Source organism: Hyperolius riggenbachi, chromosome 6 (genome assembly GCF_040937935.1).
Source record: "Hyperolius riggenbachi isolate aHypRig1 chromosome 6, aHypRig1.pri, whole genome shotgun sequence".
NCBI classification, from domain to species: Eukaryota; Metazoa; Chordata; class Amphibia; order Anura; family Hyperoliidae; genus Hyperolius; species Hyperolius riggenbachi.
Window position 1 is genome coordinate 348,701,465 of NC_090651.1, and position 18,905 is coordinate 348,720,369.

An 18,905-nucleotide genomic window follows, 5' to 3' on the forward strand; every position below is an offset into this window, starting at 1 on the left:
GACCCACAGAATGCTGTCAGATTGGCTGCAGTTGTACCCACAATATGCTGTCAGATTGGCTGCAGATGGACCCACAATATGCTGTCAGATTGGCTGCAGATGGACCCACAAAATGCTGTCAGATTGGCTGCAAATGTACCCACAATATGCTGTCTGATTGGCTGCAGATGTACCCACAGAATGCTGTCAGATTGGCTGCAGTTGTACCCACAATATGCTGTCAGATTGGCTGCAGATGGACCCACAATATGCTGTCAGATTGGCTGCAGATGGACCCACAAAATGCTGTCAGATTGGCTGCAGATGGACCCACAAAATGCACTTACATTGGCTGCAGATGTACCTAGTGTTGAGCCGAAATTTTCGTAATTTCGCATTACTATAATTACGCATGCGAAATTTGCGATTACGATGCGAAATTATGGTAGCGTAATTGCCATTAAAATCGTAATTGAAAATACCGTAAGCGTAATTTTCAACGCGTAATTTCGCGTTTCGTTCATGCCGTAATTTCGCATTAAACGCTACCGTAATTTTGCGTTAAACCGTAACGCTCCGTATACTATAAAAAAGCCGCCGACTTCAAGGGTTAATAGCAAAGCCCCCTTAAATGCTAAGAGTCTCAAATTTGGAGAATATATTAAGGAGATCAGGAGGAATAAGAGGAAAATTTTTTTTTTCAAAAAGACCTTATAGTTTTTGAGAAAATCGATTTTTAAGTTTCAAGGGCAAAAATGTCTTTTAAATGCGGAAAATGTCAGTTTTTTTTGCACAGGTAACAATAGTGTATTATTTTCATAGATTCCCCCAAGTGGGAAGAGTTTTACTTACTTCGTTCTGAGTGTGGGAAATATAAAAAAAAAACGACGTGGGGTCCCCCCTCCCAGACCTCTTTAACCCCTTGTCCCCCATGCAGGCTGGGATAGCCAGAATGCGGAGCACCGGCCGCGTGGGGCTCCGCACCCTGACTATACCAGCCCGCATGGTCCATGGATTGGGGGGTCTCGGAAGGGGAGGGGCAGCCAAGCTTTCCCCTCCCCCTCCGAGCCCTTGTCCAATCCAAGGACAAGGGGCTCTTCTCCACCTCCGATGGGCGGTGGAGGTGGAGGCCGCGATTTCCTGGGGGGGGGGGTTCATGGTGGAATCTGGGAGTCACCTTTAAAAGGGGGTCCCCCAGATGCCCACCCCCCCTCCCAGGAGAAATGAGTATAGAGGTACTTGTACCCCTTACCCATTTCCTTTAAGAGTTAAAAGTAAATAAACACACAAACACATAGAAAAAGTATTTTAATTGAACAAAAAACATAACCACGAAAAAAGTCCTTTAATATTCTTAATTAACCATTAATACTTACCTGTCCCTTTAAATAAATGATCCCTCGCAATATCCTTGGAAATGTTCTATCAGTTACAATGTAACAAAGTTATTACACTGTAACAACTTTGTTACATTGTAACTACGCCGCACCCGACGTCACTCGCCGCTCAGCCGCCGCACGGACCCGACAGAGCTCTGAGCTATATAGCTCAGAGCTCTCTAAGCATCTTTGTATTTGGGCTCCAAGGAGCCCCATTGGTTCTTAACAGACCAATAAGGTTCCTTCTGATTTGAAGGAACCCCATTGGTCTGCTAAGGACCAATGGGGCTCCTTGGAGCCCAAATACAAAGATGCTTAGAGAGCTCTGAGCTATATAGCTCAGAGCTCTGTCGGGTCCGGACTCCGTGCAGGACGCTAAGTCTCCGCCGGCTCCGCTGCCCTCCCCGCCTCTCCCACATGTCACCCACATGTGGGTGACATGTGGGTGACAGATGTGGGCGGGGTGGACAGCGGGAGCCGGCGGGGACTTAGCGTCCTGCAAGAACGCGTAATTGCTGCGGCGGCTGAGCGGCGAGTCACGTCGGGTGCGGCGTAGTTACAATGTAACAAAGTTGTTACATTGTAATAACTTTGTTACATTGTAACTGATAGAACATTTCCGAGGATATTGCGTGGGATCATTTATTTAAAGGGACAGGTAAGTATTATTGGTTAATTAAGAATATTAAAGGACTTTTTTCGTGGTTATGTTTTTTGTTCAATTAAAATACTTTTTCTAAGTGTTTGTGTGTTTATTTACTTTTAACTCTCTCAAAGGAAATGGGTAAGGGGTACAAGAACCTCTATACTCATTTCTCCTGGGAGGGGGGGTGGGCATCTGGGGGACCCCTTTTTAAAGGGGACTCCCAGATTCCACCATGAACCCCCCCCTAGGAAATCGCGGCCTCCACCTCCACCGCCCATCGGAGGTGGAGAAGAGCCCCTTGTCCTTGGATTGGACAAGGGCTCGGAGGGGGAGGGGAAAGCTTGGCTGCCCCTCCCCTTCTGAGACCCCCCAATCCATGGACCATGCGGGCTGGTATAGTCAGGGTGCGGAGCCCCACGCGGCCGGTGCTCCGCATTCTGGCTATCCCAGCCTGCATGGGGGACAAGGGGTTAAAGAGGTATGGGAGGGGGGACCCCACGTCGTTTTTTTTTTTATATTTCCCACACTCAGAACAAAGTAAGTAAAACTCTTCCCACTTGGGGGAATCTATGAAAATAATACACTATTGTTACCTGTGCAAAAAAAAACTGACATTTTCCGCATTTAAAAGACATTTTTGCCCTTGAAACTTAAAAATCGATTTTCTCAAAAACTATAAGGTCTTTTTGAAAAAAAAATGTTTCCTCTTATTCCCACTGATCCCCTTAATATACCCTAGGAATTTGGTGTTCCTAAACTTTAAGCAGGCTTTGCTATTAACCGTTAAAGTCGGCAGGTTTTTAAATGTATACATTTTTACTTTGAAACTTTAACATCGATTTTCTCAAAAACTATAAGGTCTTTTTGAAAACATTTTTTTCCTCTTATTCCTCCTGATCTCCTTAATATATTCTCCAAATTTGAGGCTCTTAGCATTTAAGGGGGCTTTGCTATTAACCCTTAAAGTCGGCGGCTACCTAACATTGATCCATGCGTCAACTTTTCCGCTTGGGAGCATGGCCATACGCATTAATTTCGTAACACCCAAAGTAATGCGAAAATTACAGTTACGCGAAATTTCGCGAAATCCTTCTTCATTACGATTATGTACTTACGTCCATAATCGTATGTACACTAATTACATCATTACGCTCATCTCTAGATGTACCCACAAAATGCTGTCAGATTGGCTGCAGATGTACCCACAATATGCTGTCAGATTGGCTGCAGATGGACCCACAGAATGCTGTCAGATTGGCTGCAGTTGGACCCACAATATGCTGTCAGATTGGCTGCAGATGTACCCACAAAATGCTGTCAGATTGGCTGCAGATGTACCCACAATATGCTGTCAGATTGGCTGCAGATGGACCCACAGAATGCTGTCAGATTGGCTGCAGATTTACCCACAATATGCTGTCAGATTGGCTGCAGATGTACCCACAATATGCTGTCAGATTGGCTGCAGATGGACCCACAAAATGCACTCAGATTGGCTGCAGATGTACCCACAAAATGCTGTCAGATTGGCTGCAGATGTACCCACAATATGCTGTCAGATTGGCTGCAGTTGTACCCACAATATGCTGTCAGATTGGCTGCAGATGTACCCACAAAATGCTGTCAGATTGGCTGCAGATGTACCCACAATATGCTGTCAGATTGGCAGCAGTTGTACCCACAATATGCTGTCAGATTGGCTGCAGATGTACCCACAATATGCTGTCAGATTGGCTGCAGATGTACCCACAAAATGCACTCAGATTGGCTGCAGATGTACCCACAAAATGCACTCAGATTGGCTGCAGATGTACCCACAATATGCACTCAGATTGGCTGCAGATGGACCCACAATATGCTGTCAGATTGGCTGCAGATGTACCCACAAAATGCACTCAGATTGGCTGCAGATGTACCCACAAAATGCACTCAGATTGGCTGCAGATGTACCCACAATATGCACTCAGATTGGCTGCAGATGGACCCACAATATGCTGTCAGATTGGCTGCAGATGTACCCACAAAATGCACTCAGATTGGCTGCAGATGTACCCACAATATGCACTCAGATTGGCTGCAGATGGACCCACAATATGCTGTCAGATTGGCTGCAGATGGACCCACAAAATGCTGTCAGATTGGCTGCAGATGGACCCACAAAATGCACTTACATTGGCTGCAGATGTCCCCACAAAATGCACTTACATTGGCTGCAGATGTCCCCACAAAATGCACTTACATTGGCTGCAGATGTCCCCACAAATCGCTGTCAGATTGCCTGCTGTAATGTAATATTTCCAGCCCCCCTCCGCTCCACTCCTCTCCTCTCGTTCCCCCGTGCTGCCGCCGCCACACCTCAGATCAGCCGCGGGTAGGAGATAGCAACCAGCCACACCAGCGCTCGGCAGCCGCGCGGTGAATTTAAATGCAGGAAGTGACATCAATCACGTCCCGCATTTAAAGTCCCTCGTGCGGCTGCCGTGCGCGGTGTAGCTGGTTCCTATCTCCTGCACGCCGCCGGTCTGAGAGTTGAGGCGGCGGCTGCACGGGGGAACTAGGGGAGATTAGCGGAGGGGGGCTGTAATTTATTACATTATATGAGAGGAATGGGGGAAAAGTTAAAAAAAAAAAAAAAAAAAAAGCTCTGGGGACACGGAGGCTAACACTGTCACAGCAGGGGGGCCGCAGCAGAAGGCCTGGCGGGCCGGATGCGGCCCGCGGGCCGCCAGTTGGACAGCACTGGTCTATAATATAATCAAGTCCAGGGTAAGATAATGCTGATGTCCTTAAAAGCCCTTTAAAGTGCTCACTGCCTAAACAACTTTTCTTTGCCACAGACCAGACCTCACGGCATTTAGCGGTAAAGTGGAAAACCCGATTTACAGTGCATTAATAAGTGACCCTTCACCAACCTGCCTGTTCTACAAATGGTCCCATATCCAGTGTCTCAGAGAAGGCGATGTACGTGTTCAGCTTCTTCTTGTGGCCCGTTTGCCTGCAGGGAAAAGGAACGCACGTGGAAAACTTGGATGCATGTGGTCTCATACAATCTCCTCCCAACTCCAGCAATCACTATACACCAAGGCGTGTGGTCTCATACCATCTCCTCACAGCTCTAGTTCAGCTGCCCACAGTCCTCTCTCCTGTTTCGTGGTATTTCTGCATTCTCCACGGTCCATCTAGATACACACTACAGTGTATTACTAGGGCCTGCAATTTCCATTTGCACAACATTTCCAAGATCTGTCCCTTCCTGACACTAAAACTCCTCATCCATGCTCTTACCACCCTCCTAGACTACTGCAACACCCTCCTGTCAGGCCTCCCCCTGAACCACGTCACACCCCTAAAAATCCATCATGAACGAAGCAGCCAGACTAATCTACTCCTCCAACCAGTCTGTCTCCACGACTCGCCTATGCAAATCCCTCCATTGCCTTCCTAGCCACTTCAGAATCAGCTTCTAGATCCTAGATTTGGCCTACAAATTATACACAAGTCCTGCCCGACCTACATATCTGATCTGGTCAGCAGATACACACCTGGCCGCCCACTTTACTCCAACAACTTCCTCCTAACAGGTCTTCACTAGAGCTGCCCCATCCTGTGGAACTCTCTCCTACTGCCCATTAGACTTTAAACAATCCCTCAAAATTAACCTCTTCAAGAAGGCCTACCCCACCCCGCTGATGACCTAACTCACTCTGCCAAGAACCTCTTGATGCAAGCCTCCCCTTCCTATCGTGTTACCACCCCCATCCCTTTGGATTGTAAGCCTTTGGTAGGGTCTTCCCGCCTTGTGTATCCTACGTAATAGTGCACCTTGACCACAAATTCACGTGAACTTGAATTACTCATCGTCTATAACCTTATTTGCTGTCCAGTGCTGCAGAATATGGTGGCACTATATAAATCCAAAAAATAATAATGTGAGTGCCCAACCTCTCACCTGTCAAAGACAAATCGCATAAGCTGAAGATTCAGAGTTGGTGGCAGTTTCATTAGTCGGATTTTTCTGGTGGCGTTCTGCTTACTCTGGCAGGACTCACAGGAATAACGATTGTCTCCTTCCAATTTTTCCTCCTACCAAACAACAAACACCAGTAAGACAACGTAAGACACTCTAAGTGGACAGCATGCAGAGGAAGGAGCATTACCTTCAGGAATTCCGTGACACAGTCCGACAGCTGCTTGTGGCCCTGGATGTTCAGCTCCAGCTCATAGAATTTGGAGACCAGACTCGACTCTCGACCACAATGACTGCAACTAAGGGGACAAATCACAGGAGGAATCACGACAAGATCGGGACCAAATACAGTGAGTCACATGACAAGATGGGGACTAATCACCAAGGAGGATGGCCTCAGACCCAAATACATTATTGCAGTATTGCAGACTGCTACAAATATCTTCTCTTACCTTTAGCTAACCAAGGTGTGCGCTTATAACCAAACTGTGCTTCCTCCTCCTTACAAAGGTATACAGCACAGAGGGGAGGTGACACCACAGAGTAAGCCACCAGATGCGGATAGTGAAAATATTGGTAATGGTTATGGATATTTTCCTATTGACTCACCTGGCACCCATCATCACACTAACCTTCCCTCCTAATGCCCAACACCATCACACCCCTCCAAGTGCCTAACACTAACCATCTCCTGAAAAATCACAATCCAGCAGGTGCTCAACTACTAGCCGTTCAGCTACTAATAGCCATGAAGCTAGACAGCAGACACCCAACTCGGCACCCAACACCTGGGCGCTGTATAGCCTCAATTTACACTATTATGTGGCTACCGAGGCAGGCGCCCAAATGAACTGCTTCAACCGACACTGTCAGTTAATCCATCTGGAGAAAACAAATCATGCGGTTCCTTAACCACTTGAGGACCACGGGCTTAAACACCCCCTAAAGACCAGTTCATTTTTCATTAAATAGGCCACTGCAGTTTTAAGGCCTTGCTGCAGGGCCGTTCAACTCAGCACACAAGTTATCCCCCATTTTCTGCCCACCAACAGAGCTTTCTGTCGGTGGGGTCTGATTGCTCCCCCAAAGTTTTTTTTTTTTTTTATAAATATATTTTAATTTTTTTCCCCAGCCCTCCCTCCCCCCGCCAAACATCGTGATCAGCTGTCATAGGCTTCAGCCTATGACAGCCGATCAATGCAGTGTCTCCCAGGGGGACAGCTGTGTCACACGGCTGTCCCCAGTACAGTGCTGCCTTAGATCGCAGTGCTGTACACTGTTATTGAACAGCGGTTTCGCCGTCTAACAGTCTCCTAGATGCGATCGCCGCTGGGAGGCTCAAGCGGGGATGTGCGCGCATCGGTGCACGCTATCCCCTGCAAACTCTGTCCCCAGGACTGCATGCCGATCGGCATTAGGTGGTCCTGGGGCTGCAGCCGCGTCCACGCCAACTGGTGCGGAGCGGTCTTTAGGTGGTTAAAGTGCCCCCAAAGTGACGCAATCGGATGAGATAGACGTGTATGTACCGTGCCAAACACACAATTAACTCTGCGGTGTTCCTTGTCTTCAATAGTTCTCGTATTAGTTCAATAGTTCTCGTATTTTAGCCCTGGGATTCTTCAGACGCTGCCATTGAGCAGAGACAGTAAAACATTAAATCTACTTTGTAAATGTTTAAATATAAAACAAACACCAAAGGTCATTTTGAGGAGGATAGATAGAATTGCTAAAATAACGGAGAAAAAAAGCCCAAGGGGGTACTTACCTTGGGAAGGGAGGGGGAGCCCCTAGATCCTAATAAGACTTCCCCGTCTCCAACAGCACTGCCAGCCCAGAGAAGCCGGCCACAATATTTACATCTGTCCTGCGCACAGGCACAGTAGCGTCTCTCCGCTTGGGGTAAGGTGGAAATAGCCTGCGCAGTGGAGCGAACCTGATCAGGCTCTGCTATTTCCACTGGAGTGGCGCTACTAGGATAAGGGTATCCCAGTGCTGGATCCCCTCTGCAGAGGACGTTGAGGGAAGCTTCTTTGGATCTAGAGACTTCCCCCGTCAGAGGCAGGTACCCCCCATCCCCTGGGCTCTTCTTTCCGTTACAGGTTAACTTTAACCACTTAAGCCTATCTGGACGAATAGGTTCGTCTAGATAGGCTGTGCTGCTGTCAGTGTGCGCGCTCCCGCCGTTAGCCCCTTGATCAATGAATGGGAATATAATTCCCATTTATCGATCTAAGTCCCCCGCAGAAAAAACGATGGTCTCTTGTTAGAGAAAGCGGTATTTCTGCAAAAAAAAAAAAAAAAAAAAAAAAAAAGGATCCCCCATCCTCTTTCTAGTTCCCGGAAGCGTGATCGTACGCTTCCAGAACTTTGACTGTGGCCAAATAGTAAACTACACCCACATGTATTTTTTAATAAATAAATACATTGTATTACATTTAGAAATTAGCTGTTTACTTCCCACACCAAAAATTACCCAAATAAAATTTTTAATAATAATAAAAGATAAATTACAATTAAAAAAAAAACAAAAACAAAGAATAGTTACCTAAGGGTCTGAACTTTTTAAATATGCATGTCAAGAGTATGTTAATATAATTTTTTTAAATTATAGGCTTGTAAATAGTGATGGACGCAAATTGAAAAAATGCACCTTTATTTCCAAATAAAATATTGGCGCCATAAATTGTGATGGGGACATAATTTAAACAGTGTAATAACCGGGACAAATATAATACATGGGTGTTAATTACCGTAGCATGTATTAAAAGGAATACTGTGGGGGGGGGGGGGGATATGAGTTGAACTTACCCGGGCCTTCTAATGGTCCCACGCAGAATTCCTGTGCTGTGCAGCCACTCACCGATGCTCCGGCCCCACCTCCGGTTCACTTGTGGAATTTCAGACTTTAAAGTCTGAAAACCCCTTTGCCGTGTCCTCGCTCCCGCTGATGTCACCAGGCGCGTACTGGGTAGGTACAGACCATACTGGGCCTGCGCAGTACACTCCTGGTGACATCAGCAGGAGCGAGGGCATGGCAACGCAGGCGCAGTGGTTTTCAGACTTTAAAGTCTGAAATTCCAGAAGTTAGCTGGAGGCGGGGCCGGAGCATCGGTGAGTGACTGTGCGGGCACAAGATGTCTGCGGGGGACCATTAGAAACCCTGGGTAAGTTCAACTCATTTTCCCCCGACCCCCTACAGTATTCCTTTAATGTAAAACTATAATGGCCAAAAACTGAGAAATAATGTTTTCTTCCCATTTCTTTCTTAATCTTCCTGTTTAAATGGATTTAGAATAAAATAATTCTTAGCAAAATGTACCCTCCAAAGAAAGCCTAAGTGGTGGCGGAAAAAACAAGATATAGATAATTTCCTTGTGATAAGTAGTGATAAAGTTATTGGCGAATGAATGGGAGGTGAAAATTGCTCAGATGCAAAAAAAAAAAAAACAAGAACAAAGAAAACCTGTAACTAAATAAAGCTCCCTGGAGGGTACTCACCTCGGGTGGGGGGGGGAAAGCCTCCAGATCCAACTGAGGCTTTCCCCATCGTCCTGTGTCCCACTGCGGTCTGGCTCTGCCCCTCTGAACAGTGGGGGATACAAATTTTTACCTTCCCGGCTCCAGCGCAGTATCGGCTCTCCGCTCGGAGACAGGCGGAAATAGCCGATCGATGTCGGTCCGCTCTAATGCGCAGGCGCAAGTATCCTGCACCTGTGCAGTAGAGTGGACCCGACAGAGATCGGCTATTCCTGCCTATCTCCGTGCTAAGAGCTGCAACAGCGCCACCCACTGGAGCCAGGGAAGGTAAATATATCAAGCCTTGTTAGGCTTGTCGGGCCAGGATTGCGGGACACTTTGGGGGAGCCAGCGCTGACCCTGAGGCATCCCCTTCCCGAAGTACCCCCCAGGGGTACTTTTTTTTCTAGCACAGAATCATTAATATTAGTTTAGTTTATTTTCACCTTAGGTTCACTTTAAAGTGAACACTATACTCGCTTCCTTTTTCCTCTGTGCTTTAAGTAAAAGGGGGGGTTTTTCACTGTCCACTACACGCCAGGTCTATGGTAAACCTACGCTTAAAATATACACGGAATAACCACTGTACACAAAAACGCAGCACCACTCTGCCTTCATCCGCTCATAAAACGTAGTGTGATCCCCAGCCGGTAATTCTGTACGTCAGCCTCCATTCTCCCTTTAGAGGAGAGGCAGCAGCACCTCCGTTACACACTATCCTTGCATAGAATCTCTGCAGGGGTGACAGGCAGCATACATACTAGTGGGAAGACAGATGTGGGGCCTATTCCTGCAGCTGGGCGGTGCTGGGGTGACGTCCAGTATCCAGGTAACACAATATATGACACGGAACAATGCCTGGCCTCACACTGGGGCTTCCCATGGGAAGATTTACTGAGCTAATATTACAGCACAGGCCTCCATCAGAACCTACATAGCACAGCCGGGGGGCGGGCGGGGCTTAGCAGGGTATGTGGCTCACGGAAGAACAGCTAGAGAAACGAAGGACAGTAAATCCATCAGAAGCCTATAAGAGGCACAGCATATGTTCTCAGGTCTGGGGGCACTCTGAGGCGCGGCATACGTTGACAATCAAGGAGGACTGTAATATCCAAGCACAACCGAGTACATTTATTGCTATTGTAAAGTGCAATTGCCTCACATAGACGTGGTTCAAGCAACACTCGCATAAGTACTTGTTGTGGTGTGGTTCTGGGTCAGAAGGTGGCTGCGGGTGCATGACCTGACGACCGTTTCCCAGTTCTTAAAGTACCCCTGAACTGTTTTCTAGGTAAACATTTTAATACTTTATTTGTGGTGCTGTGACATAATAGCTGTATAAGTACTCTATCGTTCCGACCTAACTTACCCCTAACTCACACAGCACCCCTGAGCGCTGCGTGCTGTAACACTTATGTGGAGCTAAAAGTGGAGGGGGGGGGGGGGGGGGGGCGGAACTAAGGATGAGCAGAGGAGGAAGGACACTTCCTCACCTGCAACAAATAACCCACTCACTGAATGGGTACCGGGAAATCGATAATTTAAACTCTGGGCTCCAAGGACCAGCCCTATAGGTTAAGAAAAAGATCCAATACTCTTTATTGTCACATAAAATGTTTAACCACTTAAAGAAAACCTGTACTGAAAATTAAAAGTCAAAATAACCATACACAAGTCATACTTACCTGCTGTGTAGTCTATTCATCAATGTCTTTCTCCTCTCCTGTGTCCTGTTTGTCCACTGTGATCAATGGAATTCTCTGTCCTCCATTTTGAAAATGGCCATTACCCCATAACAGCTTCCTGGTCAGCACACAGTTAAACTGTAACATCGCCCACTTGAGCCATGGGGAAACATGGACACATCAGTTCTCCTCTCAGCTGTAACTGACAGCAACTGATATATTTCAGTTCTGACAAAATGTTGTCAGAACTGGAAGGGATCATTGTCAGAAGAAAATGGTGAGCTTCTGAGAGGAACTGATGGTAAGGTAACTATGTAATGTTCATTTGAAGTTACCTCATGTGTTTATTTTAAATAATTTTACTCAGTACAGGTTCTCTTTAAGGACCAGGCCATGTTTCACAGATCTGTGCTGCGTAGGCTCTCCAGCCCGCAACACAGATCAGGTTTTAGGCATGGCGATCATCAGACTCCCCCCCCCCCCTTTTTTCCCAACTATGGGGATGTCCTGCTGGAGGGGAGGGGGGGGGGGTCTGATCGCCGCCGCTCTGTGTGGCGGGCTCCTCAAAGCGGGCGGCATAGGACGGCGATCCGTCCTGTACCGCCTCTAATAGGCTTTAGCCTATCAGACGGCGGTGATCCCCAGCCAATCAGAGGCCGGGGATCGCTGATCTCCTTTGCGGCGCTACTGCGACAGCAGCGCCGTAGGATTTAAACAGGGGATTTCTTCCCCGCGTGTTTACATTTCGCCTGCGAGCCGCTATCGGAGGCTCGCAGGGTGTTCACGGAGACACTCTCCGTGAACTGACATGGAACGGCCTCCATGGAAACACCACTGCGACCTGCCGACGCCTATCGGCGTTAGGCTGTCGATAAGTGGTTAAAACAGAGGGCTGTGTGTGTAGTCACCCCCTCTGAGTACAATAGTCATAAAGCTGTGTTGATTCACAAACGTTGCTGTGTCAAATTGGGTGTACAGAGTGTCTTTGCTGATCCCCCTCCACTCTAGCAGTCATACAGAATGGGGTGTAGCTAGCCCTAGTGCATGAGTCCTGAACCAAAAGCTACTGGATGGAGGTTAACGAGCATATAAACTCCACACCATCAGTTCAAATCAGACATATACATAAGGGAAGAGGGGGAATCCTTCACTATACAACTAAATGAGTGCTATACACACACACACACACACACACACACACACACACACACACACACACACACACACACACATACATACATACACATATACAGTGCTACTACAGTATGCTTCTACTTCCTCATCTGCCCATAATTTGACAGATGCGGGGGCCACGGGGGTGTTGAAGGGGGGAGGATAGTGCTGTGACATATGTCACAGTAGCACCACAAAAAGCAGAATTAACATGATGTTAATCAAAAACCAGTGCAGGGATACTTTAACTTTTTCTTGAGGCCAAAACGGCGCACTTTTTGGGCTGTGGGCAGTCGGCAAGCGGTTAAGTGCTTATCACGATTTGATTCTGGGTCAGAAGGTGGCTGTGGGTGCATGGCCTGACGACCGTTTCACAGTCCTTAACTTCTTCTTAAAGGGCAACTGAAGCAAGAGGGATATGGAGGCTGACATTTATTTCCTTTTTAACAATGCACATTGCCTGGCCGTCTTGCTGATCATCTGCCTCTAATACTTTTAGCCGTAGACCCTGAACAAGCATGCAGCAGATCTGGTGTTTTACATTATTGTCAGGTCTGACAAGATTAGCTGCATGCTTGTTTCTGGTGTGATTCAGACACTACTACAGCCAAACAGATCATCAGGGTTGCTAGGCAGTTTGTATTGCTTAAAAGAAAATAAATATGGCAGCCTCCATATTCTTCTCCCTTCAGTTCCCCTTTAAGAAGAAGTTAAGGACTGTGAAACGGTCGTCAGGCCATGCACCCACAGCCACCTTCTGACCCAGAACCACATTGTGATAAGCACTTAAGTGAATCTTACTTGTACCATGTCCAAGTGATGCACTTAACACTTTACAAAAGCAATAAATGTACTCAATATTGCTGGATATAAAAGCCCTCAATTGAATGTTTATGCATTATATTGCTTTATCCTGAGCACACTGAGTTTCCTCTGGCACTGCCACTGATCATCCCACAGCCTTTTAGTGAGGCCCTGTCATCCAGACTGTGTGCCTGCCAGTTCTCCTCCTGTGTGCCTGCCAGTACGCTCTCAGGTCAGGGTGGCACACTGAGGCACAGCATACCCTGTCAGGTCAGGGGGTCTCTGAGGCACAGCTGTGGGGCGTCATGCTACCCACCCTCCATACGCTACATTGGAGATGTGGGAACCCTGGCTCAAGGCTGATGTGAAAGTGCAGAAGAAATTTCCAAATTCCCCTTCACGTTACCTTTCCCTGCAGGGTGGAGGTGCAGTTACACTGCTCACACACCCCCAACCATCAGCTCTCAGCCATCCTCATGCTATAATAGCCTCATCTGTCACCCCCCAGGACACATACCCTCCCAGGACTCACATTGTGACGTAGGCGTACTGGCCGCAGAACTGGTCCTGGATAATGTTCCGGACGTCGGGATTTGTCTGCCTGGATAAGGTGTCTTCCAGAAGGGTCATGAAGAGCTTAGAGAACTCCTGAGCGTCCTAGAGAGGGAGAGAAATAGTCAACTGTCAGTCCAGCCAGCTGCACACCCCCCTGCTAACTGAATGCAAAAACTGCCGACTGCTAAAGCTGCTAACTTACTGGTAAAACTGCTGATATGGCTGACTGACCATCCTGCACCCCAATCCAGCCAAAATAAATATTGAGCATCTTTAATACCCAACTTACATTGGAAAAGTTCACTACAGGTGAATAGCACGAAAATGGAAAGTGAACTTTTTTTTCAAATACACCTCCTTATAGTCCGAGAAAATCAATTTTAAAAAAAAAATACAGGCACAGGGGGGAGGTGCCACAATTGTAAACACTAAGGCAGTGGTCCTCAAACTAAGGCCCGCGGGCCGAATGTGGCCCCCTGAGGCTTTTTTACCGGCCCCCGACACAAAATGTATTATAGATGTGGTCAGCTACATCTTTAACTATTGGTCGTCCGCATATAGAATGAAGCCAGAAACCAGTAATTCGCTGGTTTGCATTCAAATTAGACATCATGTGACACTGTTGTCCAATTGGACAGCAGATTGTCACCTGGATATGGTTCACTGTCTGGCCCGCAAAGACTTCAACATCATTTTATGTATACTCCGGCCCCCCAGCAGTATGAAGTATGTTGACCCGGCCCTCGACCCAAAACGTTTGGGGATCCCTGCACTAAGGGAACGGGGGGGGGGGGGGAGAGAGAGAGAGAGAGAGAGAGAGAGAGAGGAGAGAGAGAGAGAGAGAGAGAGAGAGAGAGAGAGAGAGAGAGAGAGAGAGAGAGAGAGAGAGAGAGAGAGAAAAAAAAAAAAAAAAAAAAAGAGGGTAACAGCAGAGACAAACAGGGGGGCACTGGGAGCACAGAGGAGGTACAGGGGACAGAGACAGCACAGTGTACAGACTTAAGAACAGATTCAGGTTAAGAACCTACAGTCCCCATCTCGTTTGTTAACCGGGAACTAGGGATGCTCACCGGATGCATTTACGAGTCATGATTCAAATGTTTAATTGGTGCAGGTGTATGGCGGGGATACAAGGGATTATTTACCCATAATTCCGCTGTCCGCCCTGCGTTCCAAAGAGCTTGCACACGTCCTATTGGACGCGTTGCAAGTCTTACAACAGCGCACTTCCTCCTTCCAGCTTGAAGGAGGAACTGCGCTGGCATGAGACTTGCAAGGCGACCAATAGGACGCGTGCAAGCTGTTTGGAGCGCAGGGCGGACAGCGGAATTATGGGTAAATAACCCCTTGTATCCCCGCCGTACACCTGCACCAATTAAACATCATTTGAATCATGACTCGTAAATGCATCCGGTGAGCATCCCTGTCGGGAACTACCTGTACTGGCAAATGCATACTGAGCCTCTCTGAAAACCAAACTCCACCATAATCAATTGAAACTCTGCAGGCCACAACATGTTTCACTGAAATCCAAGCAGTCAAACACCTACAGCAATTAGCAGACATAAGGGACGTATTCCCCAGAGTTAAGTGGATAAACCTAACCTTAACATAACATAATTGCAAATGACAGCGCTGTGTACAGAACGCCTCACCTGCTGCTGTCCCGTGTCCAGACCAAGTGCTCGGATGAAGGCAGACGGGTCGATGTATCGCCTGTTACTGTTCTGGAGTAACGCGAACAAGTACTGCAGGTGTTCACAGATGCTCTGAGGCTCATAGTCTGTGATGAAAACACATACAATGGTAACATAAGCAAATACACAGTGTCCACTGACGCCCATGTGTTCCAAGCATTGTCACTTATCCAGGCCATCTACTTCCTGCAGTTTCCAACTGCACTTCCCCCACTGCCACATGACCAGAGAAGGAGACTGCATTACTGGTCGGCTTCTCATTTTTTTCTGTTTTGTGTTTCAGGAACGCTTTAGGGCCGGTTTCCACTACACGCAGATTCTGCATGCAGAAAACTGACTCCAATGAATGTCTATGGGCCTGTTTCCACTGAACGTGATTTTTCTGATGCAGATTTCCCATAGGCATTCATTGGCGTCAGTTTTCTGCATGCAGAATCTGCGTGTAGTGGAAACAGGCCCTTAAAGTGGACCTGAACTCTTGCACAGGACAGGAGAAAAACAGAGAAATGCACCCTGTACGCATTTGGAGATTTTAGCCTGTCTAATCCCCCCTCAGTGACTAATCACAACTGTAATTTTATCTCAGCTGTGTCAATTGGCTGCCTCAGCAGAGCAGCTAATATGTAAACACAGGATGTTAAAGAGGAACTCCAGTGAAAATAACGTAATAAAAAAGTGCTTCATTTTTACAATAATTATGTATAAATGATTTAGTCAGTGTTTGCCCATTGTAAAATCTTTTAAATCCCTGATTTACATTCTGACATTTATTACATGGTGACATTTTTACTGTTGGCAGGTGATGTAGCTGCTGCTTGCTGTTTTGGCAGTTGGAAAAAGCTGTAAACCGCTATTTCCCACAATGCAACGAGGTTCACAGACAGGAAACTGCCAGAAGTACCTCGGTACTCAGAGCTTCTTGTGGGAGGGGTTTCACCACAATATCAGTCATACAGCGTCCCCTGATGGCCTGTTTGAGAAAAGGAATAGATTTCTCATGTAAAAGGGGGTATCAGCTACTGATTGGGATTAAGTTAAATTCTTGGTCGGAGTTTCTCTTTAACCCTACACCTGCTTCCATGAAAGCAGGAAGTAGATACTGCAGATTTATTTCATTTGGATTTGTATAAGCTGTAACAAAAATGTTTTTTTTTATTTAAAAGGTTATTATGCTGTTGCTTATCTTTTAGAGCATAAAGGAAGTTCAGGTCCGCTTTAACAAAAACCTGCCTCCCATTTCCTGGATACATTCTCCATTGGTCTCTGCTGCCTGCCTCTCATCGTACCTCTGTCCTCCTGGATGCAGGCCTCCACGTTCTCCACACTCAAGGAGTTCTCGTACAGGTATAGGGCTCTGCGGAGCTCCAAGTTGAGAAACCACACCTGGACAAACGTATTTACATAGCAGGTGGCGCCCAAGTTGGTCAAACCAACAAAAGTGTTCTGAAAGAAACAAAATAACCGTGACACTCACCCTAAAACCTGGCAGCGGGAAAATGTAGCGGATAGAAGGATAAAATGAACCAACCTTCTTCCGCCTCTCAAAGTTTGGATCATCGATGTTGTGGAAGCTGTTTTCATCGATCTCTCCTAACCAGATCTGTTCTCCCACCCCCACCAGACAATTGGGGTTTCCTTTGCAGTTCCTCCTGGAAGTAATAAACAGATAGTAGTCAACCAGTAATCCCATGACTCTTTAAGAATCCGCTGCACACACAACCCCACTGCAGAGCACATTCCACGCAACCCCTCTCCTCCTCCCCTGCAGCATGCGCAGGAGACAGCAGATATAATATGTGCACACCGTGTCCACGTTGTACATATTACAACTGCCTATATTAGACAACATTGAAATATCAACCATAAAACAGCCAATTTGGAATCAGGAGAGACAGAGAAGACCACACAGATGTATCAGAGCTTCTGTGAAAAAGTATTGAAATACCAGGAATGAGGCCTTTCACCAAAGTAAACAGGCTTTAGGACAGCAGCTAAAGTGCTAGGGTCAAGGTGTGAGGTGTGTCAGTAATCAGGATAGCCATGGATTAATGATGGCTGGAATCATATGAACAGGCCAGGGACAGTATAAGCATGGGAAGTCTAATGATGAACTATAGAAGGCAAAGGTGCATCACAAAAGGGCTAAAAGAGACATTCATGAAGAAAATATATGGAGGAAAATCGCTTTTATAGGAGTTTTTCCCAGGGCTGTGGAGTCAGAGTTTGAGCAATTGTGGGTACATGGAGTTGGAGGTTTCTTAATGCAGTAGGATTAGCCATACTATGCCAGGGGGGAAAAAAACTATATATAAGTAGATAAATACTTGATCTACTTACACAACAATGTATTGTACTGTCCATGTTTTGATTTCAGTGAATTTCATATAGTAAATTACGAGAATTCTGTTCCTGGTGGGAACCAAGTCTTTTGCCCAGAGTATGAGGCTAAATCCTGATATTATTGATTTATAAAGCGCCAACATATTCTTTGGCGCTGTACAACATAAGAAACAAACATGGGGTACATAATACAGACAATGGTGTACACGACTATACAATATATAATTTCTTCTCTTAAAGAGAACCTGAATTGAAAATAAAAAGTCGAAATAACCATACACAGGTCATACTTACCTCCATGTAGTCTACTCCTCCATCTCTTTCTCATCTCCTGCGTCCCATTTGTCCACTGTGATCAATGGATTTCTCCGTCCTCCATTTTAAAAATGGCTATTACCCCATAAAAGCTTCCCGGTCAGCATACTGTTAAACTGTAATATCACCCACTTGAGCCATAGAGAAACATGGACATTACCTTGCACATTTAGTTGTAACTGACAGCTTCTGATATATATCTGACAGCAACTGGTATATTTCAGTTCTGACAAAATATTGTCAGAATTGTAGGGGATCACTGTAAGAAGAAAATGGTGAGCTGAGAGGAATTGACCGTGTGGTTAGTATGTAATATTCATATGCAGCTACGTCATGTATTTATTTTAAATAATTTTACTCGCTTCAGGTTCCCTTTAACTTTTGTTTCCTTTTCTCCTCCAATCACTTCACCACAGCCTTGGGCTACATACACACTTGAGATAAAAGTCTTTGGAAAAGGCAAGATCACAAACCAAATTTTACCCCCTTCCATGTAGTATGAGAGCCATACCTACACAGTCTATTCTATTGAGCTGAACTCCCCATCAGATAGAAATCTTTGCAGGATGCTGCACACAAAGATGCTGTACACATGCAACAGATCAGTATATGCAAAAGATCAGTTTTTGCAAATGCATTCATAGTCTATAGCCCCATCTACATGAAACGATTCTTTGTACGATTCTATTTACAATCCGATTAAATCCGACATGTCCGATCGGGATTCGATTTAATTTGCCATTGTCTTGCAATGGCAAATCGAACTGAATCGAATCCCGATCGGACATGTCCCCTGCACACGCACATCAATGTGCAGGGGTTGCTGGGTAAGACAGGACAGGTATACAG

At 46.3% G+C, this 18,905-nt stretch overlaps 1 protein-coding gene across 2 annotated transcripts in view; it reads right to left on the reverse strand.

Moving 5' to 3' along the window:
• The window catches only part of USP48 (ubiquitin specific peptidase 48), a 66,196-nt gene that overhangs the window by 45,377 nt on the left and 1,914 nt on the right, over window positions 1–18,905 (reverse strand). For both annotated transcript variants that reach the window (XM_068241585.1, XM_068241586.1), the window contains exons 2-8: window positions 16,930–17,050; window positions 16,688–16,844; window positions 15,360–15,487; window positions 13,682–13,806; window positions 6,162–6,270; window positions 5,954–6,087; window positions 4,917–4,999 (exon numbers count right to left, since the gene is read on the reverse strand). In XM_068241585.1, coding sequence (XP_068097686.1) covers window positions 4,917–4,999; window positions 5,954–6,087; window positions 6,162–6,270; window positions 13,682–13,806; window positions 15,360–15,487; window positions 16,688–16,844; window positions 16,930–17,050 — 857 coding nt within the window. The remainder of the gene's footprint in view (window positions 1–4,916; window positions 5,000–5,953; window positions 6,088–6,161; window positions 6,271–13,681; window positions 13,807–15,359; window positions 15,488–16,687; window positions 16,845–16,929; window positions 17,051–18,905) is intronic.